Source organism: Acartia tonsa, chromosome 12 (genome assembly GCF_053477335.1).
Source record: "Acartia tonsa isolate MP-2025a chromosome 12, ASM5347733v1, whole genome shotgun sequence".
NCBI lineage: Eukaryota > Metazoa > Arthropoda > Copepoda > Calanoida > Acartiidae > Acartia > Acartia tonsa.
Window position 1 is genome coordinate 35,237,224 of NC_137271.1, and position 11,117 is coordinate 35,248,340.

The 11,117-nt window shown below is 32.9% G+C and overlaps 1 protein-coding gene across 9 annotated transcripts in view; it reads left to right on the forward strand.

Moving 5' to 3' along the window:
• Window positions 1-2,301, forward strand: part of Top2 (DNA topoisomerase 2) — a 100,841-nt gene extending 98,540 nt beyond the window's left edge. For 3 of the 9 annotated variants that reach the window (XR_013884673.1, XR_013884675.1, XR_013884678.1), the window contains 4 exons: window positions 221-387; window positions 664-770; window positions 1,191-1,333; window positions 1,526-2,301. Coding sequence is in view for 3 of the 9 variants with exons in the window: in XM_080179308.1 (XP_080035434.1) it covers window positions 221-387; window positions 664-770; window positions 1,191-1,255 (339 nt within the window). In the remaining 6 variants the exon portion in view is untranslated. Of the gene's footprint in view, window positions 1-220; window positions 388-663; window positions 771-1,190; window positions 1,353-1,500 lie in introns of those variants that run through there. The other 6 variants (XM_080179308.1, XM_080179310.1, XM_080179311.1 and 3 more) reach the window with 3 other exon arrangements.
• The last annotated feature ends 8,816 nt before the right edge of the window (window positions 2,302-11,117 follow it).

Sequence of the window (11,117 nt, forward strand, 5' to 3'; positions counted from 1 at the left end):
GGGGAATGTACTATCGTTTAATATTTTCACTTTAGTTTCACTATATTGAGTACATAAAAATCTGGTGTAACATAAAAGTTAGGTATAATATATTCATTCCTTCCCCCTCCCCCTATTCCTTTTATCTAACATAACCTCGTGAGACTATATTTTAATTATCATGTCTTTTTCCCACTATGTGCATTGTAGTTGTCAAATATTGATGAGATTTTTTTTATAGGCTGCTCCCGCCAAGAAGAAGAAGGACGCCTTCGACTTGGACTCAGACCCTGAAGAATTTGTCCCAAAGAAAAAGGCGGCTGTCAAGAAACCGGCCGCCGCCGCCAAGCCAAAGGCTGCTCCCGCCAAGAAAAAGAAAGCGTCTTTCGATTCAGATTCCGATGCTGAGTAAGTTTGCTATTTGTTGTTGCCGTTCTTGAGATCATAATGATAAATTGAGGGTGGGAGGGGACGTGATAGTGGATAATTACACCTTTTTTGTATGGTGTTATCTAATTCGTTGGCTGTAATCTTCGGGTACTTTTATAGCTTAGTTTCAATACTAGAAGTGTGTGAACTTTGTAACCCAGTTTTCAATGGTTAATCATGAGATTTGATGTACATTATTTCATTTTATTATCTTATCCCTTAAAATCCCTGTCGATACATAATTGTTTATTCCAGTGTGAAGCCTAAAAAGAAGCAAAAGAAGAAGGGTTCTGATTCTGAAAGTGATGGCTCCGATATGGAATTCAACCCTAAGGACATCGGACCTGCCAGGGACAGACCAGGTATTGGGTGATAGATAGATAGATAGATAGATTGATTGATTGATTGATTGACGGACAGACAGAAAGGTTATTTAACCCCAAGGACATCGGACCTGCCAGGGACAGGCCAGGTATTGGGTGATATATAGATTGATTGATTGATTATTAGAAAGGCAGACATATATGGAATTCAACTCAAAGGACGTCGTACCTGCTAGAGACAGAGCAGGTAGATATACACAGACATACATGACATGATTTTTTTATTGATTGACAGCTTGATTTAAAGATAGATTGATTAATATATAAATTGATTAAGTAATGGATAGAAAAATGAGTGGATTGATAGATTGAATGTATACCATTTGTAGAAAAGCTTCCTATTGTAAATTTATAAAGAAAATAAATACAATGCTTAATCTAACAATGTTAAATTTTCAGGACGTGCCAGGCAGACAGTGAATTATGGAGTGGGCGGTGATTCTGATGAAGATTCAGATTATTAAACTATTTACCTAGATTAGAGTAGCTGCGCTGTGCAAAATAAATAAATACTTAACACACCTGTCTTCAAATTTAAATAGGTTTTATTTAAAATCTCTTTTAAATTTTCAGTTGTGTATATTTCCCGAATAATTTGAATTTCTCTTCCCCTTTCCCCAGGCGGGAGGGTCATTTTGTTTAATGCACACCCTTGGGTATTATTTTATAGGGACGTTCAGTGCCAGGAGGTTTTTAACACTCCCTTGAGCGTCTGCTTTTAAAACTACTTCAAGACAGGTGTGTTACAATAAATAATCACATAATAATGTATTAAGAATTTTTAATCTAGAACAGATAAAAATTAGTTAAATTCATTTTTTACACATTTTCTAACTAAAAAAAAACTCTCACTGTCGTTGATCAGAAAAAAAATGAAAATCCTTTTTGTAATTTTTGGCATAATTCCTACAGAAAACATCTTTTTGATATTATTTAAAAATTGAAGAATTACTATTTTAATGATTTTGGTTGTGCTTATTTTTTTGATAGAATGTAAGAAGGAATGTCTATTTATATGTATCTGTAATTAGCATTTATTATATTTTATATAAAAATAAAACGGACAAAACCGGTTTTCTGAATATCTTTCATTATTTAGAAAAACTGTTTTGGAATATAAAAAAAATATTAATAAATAAAAGTACAATTTTTATCGAATGCAATCTCGGTTTTGGCCTACAGATTTTAAAAATCAAATTAAAGATGTACAAAACAATATGAAAAAAAACCATATTTATAGCCATATTTTATTGCTTTTACGACATTTTTAAGATTTCTTTTATATTTTCTAAAAAAAAAACAAGACGTTACCTGGTTTTTATGTAGAATTTTTTTATGAGTACATTTTCTGTAAATAATATTTAATGTATTTAAAAACCTTTAATATTTTTTTTGTTACCTACCTAACTGTGTAATATACCAGATGAAAATGTTTCTTTTAATTGGTAAATTATTAATAAACTGTAATAAAAGTATTATTAAGTATAAGTAATAAATCATTAGTAGAAAATTATTGTTATTTTGTTAAATTTAATTTTTGGGTTATAGTCACTTTCGTGGCAACGCTCCTTAAGGGGCGATTCGTCGTATTTTCAAAGTAGCTTTTCTCCTATTTCTAGCCCCTGCGGCCGCGGGTGGCTCTAATCCTGCGAGGCCAATAAACCACCTAAAATAACCTATAAAAAGTTACTGTAAAAATAGGATATAGCGCCCCTTGAGGGGCGTTGCCACGAAAGGGACCATTACCCAAGCTTTTTATTGTGTGCAGTTTATGGTAAAAAGTTCCTGGAAACTATTATCTTTAAAATTCTTTAAACTTTAACAGCTGCAAAACGGCTTAACGTACACCGTTTTACTCTGTTTAAGAAGTCCTATAATTATTCATAAATAGTCGAAATCCAATGACAAACCTTAAAAGCTTCACTGAAGAAAAAACTCGTAAAAGAAGAATTTTTTGTGCATTGCGAGGTAACTGCATTATTGAGTAGCTAGGCCTTCTTTTGTCGGTTAAAATTTAGATGAAGCATAACCTATACATTAGACCGTTGGCGTTAGCAGCCTTTAAAGTTAAAGATTTTTAGGCTTTCTTATGGAATTTTCATTCTTTGGTTTTATGTTGAGGTTTCGTGATATTTTCCCTTTTATAATAACATACAGTTACAATAGTTTGAAGTTGTACCGGTGCGCATAAACCACAATTATATTGTACAGGCACGGCAGAATTGTTGTGGTACCGTTCCGCCGCTTTATTATATTGTACCGTCACGGTGGTTTAACATTGGTTTTTATTTACTGACAAACTTTAATTGCGCCGTAAATATTTAATTCGAAATGAATTTAAAGTTTTTACCTGTTTTTTTTTTTAAGTTTTACCCCTCCCCAAATTTGATCCAATCAATATGCATTTCTATAAATGCGAAGCTTTTCTATACATTTCTCGAGTAAGTCATTGACGTATTGCTCGTTAAATTGAATTTAGACAGGTTAAAATCATCCTATAGATTTAAAATATTGCATGATGATTCCTGCAAAAATAAGAAAAAAAATCATAAAGGTGAAGCAACTCAAAGGTTAACTATATCCGTCAAAAAAAGATTTACAAAATTTTTCTCCGTCATATAAGATTAAGATATTGGAATTGGTTATATTTTATTTTCTATTGTTGCGCTATTGTGATGGATTGATGTTATCATCCTTGTTGTTTGGCCAGGCCCCGATGACAGTAGTTCGAGATCTCGGATTTTTTAAAACCTGTTTTGTTCCCCCCCCTTATTTTTGTGCATTAACTGGTGTTTATACAAATGCGCCAATTTCAAATCCCCTACCTAAAATTTTTTTATAATATTTTTTATTAAAACTCAAATTAAAAAGTAGAAAGGCGGTTGACTTATTCCCCTCCCACTTTAATAATACCTAAAGGCTTCTAGGGGGCGTTGCCCCTAGTCTATCTTAAATTAAAAGCTATATCTTGCATTATTTTTTTTTCAATTAGGTGTTTGAACACGAATTGCATATAGTAAAAATATTTTTCTTTTTTAATTGTTATCCTAATAAGATAAAAGTTATACTTAAAAATTGTTTTAATAGTTAACATTATATTTTGCATTTTAAAAAAAACACCAAAATTGACCAAAATATGCGTATATATTTTGTACTCACGGGCGTCATTTATATTTCAGATTTTATTTACCCGTCATCCAGGCCCCCTTCAAAATTAACCCCCAAATCGGTTGTTGACAAAGGAGTGCCAAACTAACCCACGCGGTAGGGGCGTGATTTAAATATATATAGTACACATTTATTTAAACTTAATTTAGGGGGTTACATATTATTACAACGTAGTTATAAGACTTAGGAAGCAATAAAATGAGACGTTGGGTATCCCTCTAACTGAACCGATTTTTGATTAGTCAACGGATCTAAATTTGTCTCGGCCAGGATATAATTAAAAGCCTAAGTCGGCCAAGGATTAGCTGAGTACAATAGTTTTAAACTCAAAAAATTAAAAATAAAGAGCTAAATGAGTGATTGCGTCTTTCTCTTTTTATCGACAGACGCACTTGGATATATTATTTTCATAATTAATTATATGTATTTCCCATGTTAACGTCACCTTATGTGTAAATTTGGTGAGCTACATTATTGAGTAGCGTTGTTAAGTTAGGATGGAAGAATTTTGTAATGAAAGCGAAAGTGGGGTAGAGGATAAGGGATGGGGTAAAACGGGTTATCAAAAAACCAAAATTTCTTGCCAGTGGAACAAATTCAACCCCCAAATCCCCCTCACCCCCCCCCCCCCAAAAAAAAAATAGGAACATTTGTAGTACATATTTTGAATAATAGGCGAATTATAATAACTGTATTTCGACCACAAAATGGGAAAGGGTTTATAAATTTAAATATTCTTTCCTATATAATATAGCTCCGAATTCGTTGGATTAGATCCGGTTTTCAGCCATACTAAAGAATATTATGTTTAGCATCGTATTACAGACAATTTTCCATGAGTATTAAAATAAAAATCATAAAATTGATACCAGTTTTTTAGCCCCGATTTTATTATTTCATTTAAATAACCGCGGAAAGCTGTCAATAGTACGATGCGATGAATATCTATACTGAATGGCTCCGAATCCGATTTATTTCCGCCGGAGTAAAGCCGGTTTTCTCAGCCGCATTAAAAATCGTGTATAGAAGCTGAATTAAATAATTCTAATTGTAATATAATATCTTTTAGAAATTTATGTTAGGTTTAAATTTTGAGGGAATTATAATTCTGTTTATGTATGTACTACTATGTATATCAATGTTTCACTTTAAGTTATTTTTTTTTGCATATTTTTACTGAAAACAAGGATTATAACATCTATAAGCGAAGCTAAACTAACTAGGCTAAGTAATAGTAAACAACAATTTTATATAGTTGAATTGTAGATGTATATTTAACTTTTCAAACTTCATATGGGGTAATTTTGTTTATCATAATTGAGTATGTTGTGGTAAAGTCACTCTTTACCACAATAAGTACCTCCTTAAGATATCCCATGAACTAGGGAACCTTATTATCACTAGGTAGGTACTTGGAAGATGTAGGCTGGGAGGACTTCTGGGATGGAAGGTCATCTTGGTGAGGGTTCTTCAGGCAGGAAGGTCTTCTTGATGGACTGCTACTTCCTTGTTATATTACAAAGATAATATTTGTTAAATAACAAAGATTTCTTTGGAGTTATATATTTATTTTGACTGTTAACAGTTTCAAAGCAAATACAGAACTGATTTATTACAATAAATATCTCAGCTTTTATACCCGTCAATTCAAATCAGCTGACAAAATATTGCCTTCATTTTTAAAATGGCTGCTCCCATGATTCAAAATGGCTGCCTTCATATTCAAAATGGCTGCCTTCATATTCAAAATGGCTGCCTTTTGTTAACAAAATTTGAGTTGACAATAAGAAGATCAGAACATCAATATAGACATTATATACATCATATACATATCATTTATATACATAAAATTTATGATACTAGTATTCAATCTATTGTGTTGTGCTCATTTTCAATGCTAGGAGATCAGAAAATGCAGTATGTGTGTGTCAGAGTTCATGCATATTGATTTTTATTGAACTTTGCATTTTTACAATAGAGAATGTGAAGAGTATTAAGGTTATATTGCACCTTTATACATAGTTTTGTAATCACACAAGTTTTGTTCTTTGACCACAAAGGTATACTAAGTTCTTCAATCACAAAGATAAGTCTTTAACCATAAAGGTCACTTCAGTTGACCACTAAGGTCTTTGCACAAAACCACAAAGGTTTGTCCTGGACCACAAAGGTCCCTTGATCAACCACTAAGATTCATCCTTGACCACAAAGGTCCAGTCTATCACAAAGATACAATATATATGTCTTGGACCACAAAGGTCCCTTGATCAACCACTAAGATTCAGCCTTGACCACAAAGGTATTACTTAATCAATCTCTATAATATAGTTAACCACCAAGGTTTATTTTATCACAAAACCACCAAGGGTAAACATTAACATAGTATTCAAGCTTGGCAAATATAACTAACTTTTTATATTGCCTTGCTTAATACTCCACTATATAATTTCAATTGTTTGAAATCTTGATAAGACAACTTGTTTATTGCGTCATTATTTATTAGTTTCTAAACAAGGACGGCTTTACTACATTTTATACCCCTCAGCAGGTTTTTAAAATTTATTCTATAGAAGAAATTTTAAAACTAATAGTCTAATACCAAGGGTTGTTGGTGGGATTTAATGATGGAGTAGGAACTTCTCCAGGTACGCTGGGGTCAGGAGATGAAGTGTTGGTATCCAAGGAAGGATCTATCACAGGCATATTGGCAGTACTCCTCATATTATGGTCCATAGGTTTTTCTAACAACACTTTCATCAAAGCAGTGTCCAACATTTGTTCTTGGAACAGCAACAGGTAAAGAATCAGGTAGGTTGGTCAGGTGGTCTTGATGAGAAGGTGTTGATGGGTTACAAATAGAGGAAGGTCACCGGGGTGAGGTTGATACAACAGCAAGTGGTATAGTTTCAGATTCAGAAGCAGGTATCACTGGATTAGGTTCTAGAGCATCTCTATAGGAATTGGTCACCAAGGGGTTGGAAGGTTGGGTACTGTTAGTTTTAACTGTCTGTACTGCAGATAAGAACTGAGAACTTTTAGCCTCTGCTTCTTCCATCTCTCCTTTAAGATGTTTTTTACTGGACAACACTTGCAATTTTCATCATACTTTCTCTAAGCAGTTTAAAGTTCTCCACTGGTTCAGGTGTCTGGAAGCATAAACAATTACGCACATCCTGGTTCAACAGATCTAAAATCATCTTGATGTATATGAACTGGTAGTCTCTTTGAAGCTTCTTGTTGGTGTGATGAAATGATCCAAGTTTGTTCTGGGGATAGTCAGTGGGATATTCTCCTTCTAAAATCATCTTGATGTATATGAACTGGTAGTCTCTTTGAAGCTTCTTGTTGGTGTGATGAAATGATCCAAGTTTGTTCTGGGGATAGTCAGTGGGATATTCTCCTTGCAACTGGATCTTTTGTTCAAAAATAAGTTTTACTTGTCCACCAAGTTCAAACAGGTTACCAAGTTTCTTGGCAGAGTGATGAAGTGTCAGGGGTTGAAAATATGGCTTGAGAGGGAGAAAATCAGGACTTGTAATCTTGGATGCTTCATCAGTAGACTTGGAGTATAATATCTTCTTAAAGTCATCATCAGTGAGTAGACTGTAATCAGACTTCTCTGTGGTGAACAAATTCATGTAAGGATCCCAACTCATATTGATGCAGATGTAACTTGGTGCTAATTTCTTGAAATCAGCTCTCTGTCTTCCCAAAGCATTTTCATACTGATGACTCCAATTTGCATGGTGGTGATTCTTGTTGATCAAAACATTGCCAATGTTTTGAAGATCCTTCATTTTGAAAGCTGCTGTGGGCACCGGCTGGCTATTGGAACTGAAAGAAAGTTGTCACTATTTACAGTGTTATATCACACACTATTGGTAAACTGGTACTGGCAGTAAGTACTAGCTTTGGGCACTGAAAGAAAATTGTCACTATATCACACTAGGGGTAAACAGCAGATCCTGGCTGTAGGCACTGGCAGTAGGCACTGGCAGTAGGCACAGGCAGTAGGCACTGGCAGTAGACATGGGCAGTAGGCACAGGCTGTGGGCACCGGCTGTGGGAACTGGCTGTGAGAACTGAAAAAAATAGTCACTATTTATAGCTGTATTATCTCACAGCTGACACCATTTTGTGGTAAAGTCACTCTTTACCACAATAAGTACCTCCTTAAGATATCCCAAGAACTAGGGAACCTTATTATCACTAGGTAGGTACTTGGAAGATGTAGGCTGGGAGGACTTCTGGGATGGAAGGTCATCTTGGTGAGGGTTCTTCAGGCAGGAAGGTCTTCTTGATGGACTGCTACTTCCTTGTTATATTACAAAGATAATATTTGTTAAATAACAAAGATTTCTTTGGAGTTATATATTTATTTTGACTGTTAACAGTTTCAAAGCAAATACAGAACTGATTTATTACAATAAATATCTCAGCTTTTATACCCGTCAATTCAAATCAGCTGACAAAATATTGCCTTCATTTTTAAAATGGCTGCTCCCATGATTCAAAATGGCTGCCTTCATATTCAAAATGGCTGCCTTCATATTCAAAATGGCTGCCTTTTGTTAACAAAATTTGAGTTGACAATAAGAAGATCAGAACATCAATATAGACATTATATACATCATATACATATCATTTATATACATAAAATTTATGATACTAGTATTCAATCTATTGTGTTGTGCTCATTTTCAATGCTAGGAGATCAGAAAATGCAGTATGTGTGTGTCAGAGTTCATGCATATTGATTTTTATTGAACTTTGCATTTTTACAATAGAGAATGTGAAGAGTATTAAGGTTATATTGCACCTTTATACATAGTTTTGTAATCACACAAGTTTTGTTCTTTGACCACAAAGGTATACTAAGTTCTTCAATCACAAAGATAAGTCTTTAACCATAAAGGTCACTTCAGTTGACCACTAAGGTCTTTGCACAAAACCACAAAGGTTTGTCCTGGACCACAAAGGTCCCTTGATCAACCACTAAGATTCATCCTTGACCACAAAGGTCCAGTCTATCACAAAGATACAATATATATGTCTTGGACCACAAAGGTCCCTTGATCAACCACTAAGATTCAGCCTTGACCACAAAGGTATTACTTAATCAATCTCTATAATATAGTTAACCACCAAGGTTTATTTTATCACAAAACCACCAAGGGTAAACATTAACATAGTATTCAAGCTTGGCAAATATAACTAACTTTTTATATTGCCTTGCTTGATACTCCACTATATAATTTCAATTGTTTGAAATCTTGATAAGACAACTTGTTTATTGCGTCATTATTTATTAGTTTCTAAACAAGGACGGCTTTACTACAATGTACACAGCTTAATTGTTTGGTCCCTAAAGATCCCTAGATAATTATAAACGGGGTTTGATCTAGCCGGTAGAGGAATAAAGGCAAAGGTTTAAAATTAATAAGACTATTTTAACCATGCCTAAATGTAGGAAAGATTCGCTTTGAACTCCTTATAATCAATCTTTGTAATTGAATATTATGCATAGTTCTACATTGAGCTTCAAATAACTCAGGGATCTTAAGGGATAAGACAATGAAATATGTGAAATATTCTCTAGATTACAATTGTTTGTTGAATAATTGAGACACTGCTGGTTTGAACCACCCAATTAAGATTAATTAAACCGCCCAAAGTTCGTAAATTAAGGAATGTTTATAAAAATTAAAAACAATTTGGTTTCCACTCAAAGAAGGTGTATTTTATTTTATTTTTATAGCTAGCCGGTGCTTTTAGTAAGTAATAGATGTGAAATTTTTCATAGAATTTAGATATGCAATCGGTTTTTTTTGTAGACCTCTTTTTTTAAAGTAATTTAATTTTTTTTAAATTAAGTCGATTTTAAGGTACTAAAACGCAACAAAAAAGGAAGAAAATAGCCATTATGAACAAAAATAGTAAGATCTTTAATTTAACCTTACTTTTTGTATTCTGTGAGAAAAAACCGATTGCATATCTGAATTCTATGGAAAAATGTACATCCACTACTTACTAAAAGAACCGGCTAGCTATAAAAAAAAAAGTTAATACACCTTCTTTGCAACAAATTTTACGTTTGGCTCATAGTGACCCATAGGCAGATGGACATAAGGACATAATCTATAATAATGAAACTTCTCTAAAGACAATGGACAAAATCCAATAAAATTTTTTAGGTTAGCCTAGGAGTTAGGGTTTCAAAAGTCTTAAAAATTTCTTTATACTATATGAGGCTAAGGAAACACTAACTGTTAGGTTAGCCTAAAGTAAACGATTTGGCCTATTTTTTATTTAAGAGTAGAAATCAATTTAAAAGTACATTATTGTTTGTTTTAAAGATATGTATTTCATAAAGAAAAGACATATACATACAGAATTACATATTATAGTACGAGACTTTTATTTACATCAACATAGCTTAGTAGCTGGAAATTAATCAGAAAAAACAGGAATCACTGTGTTATTAAAAACTCAAGAAAATCAGAGATAAAATTAGTTTCTTGCCCTGCATTTTGTAACAGTTTGAAGGAAAATTGGGTTAGGAGAATTGTATGGGCATGCAGGTTGTTTTTATTCCAATTTGAAATACAGTCTTCTTTGCTTAATTTGAGTGATTTGTCTTTTGCAGCTAAAATAAGATTGGATAGTTGAGTATATACATTTAACGAGAAATCATCATAATACATATTAAATAGGTAAAAGCTTTCTTTTAGAAAAATAAATTGAGGTTGTCCATTATTATACTTAATATCTAAAAAGACAGCTAGTTTATGAATAAAATAAGAAGGAAATAAACAAAAGAATAATGCATGATCTGTATTGCTTTCTGTATTACATTTGTTGCAAATATTTGAATCGACTAATTTGAATTTAAATAGTTTATTTTTGCTTGGTAGTGTGCGATTCAATTGTTCTAGATAAAAGTTTTTGAAATGTAATATAATTGGTAAATTAAAAAGTTTCTTAATAGTAAGTTCAAAAAGTTCCTTGTCAGGAAAGAACAGTTTGTCTCTTTTTCTTGTCATTATAGAAGGTAATTCTATGTCAATTTTAGATTTATACATTTGTTTGAAATGAAAAGAAAAGAGTTTCTTGTTCTTTACCAACAATGAACTAAGTGGGTTCAGGAACAGCTTGGAT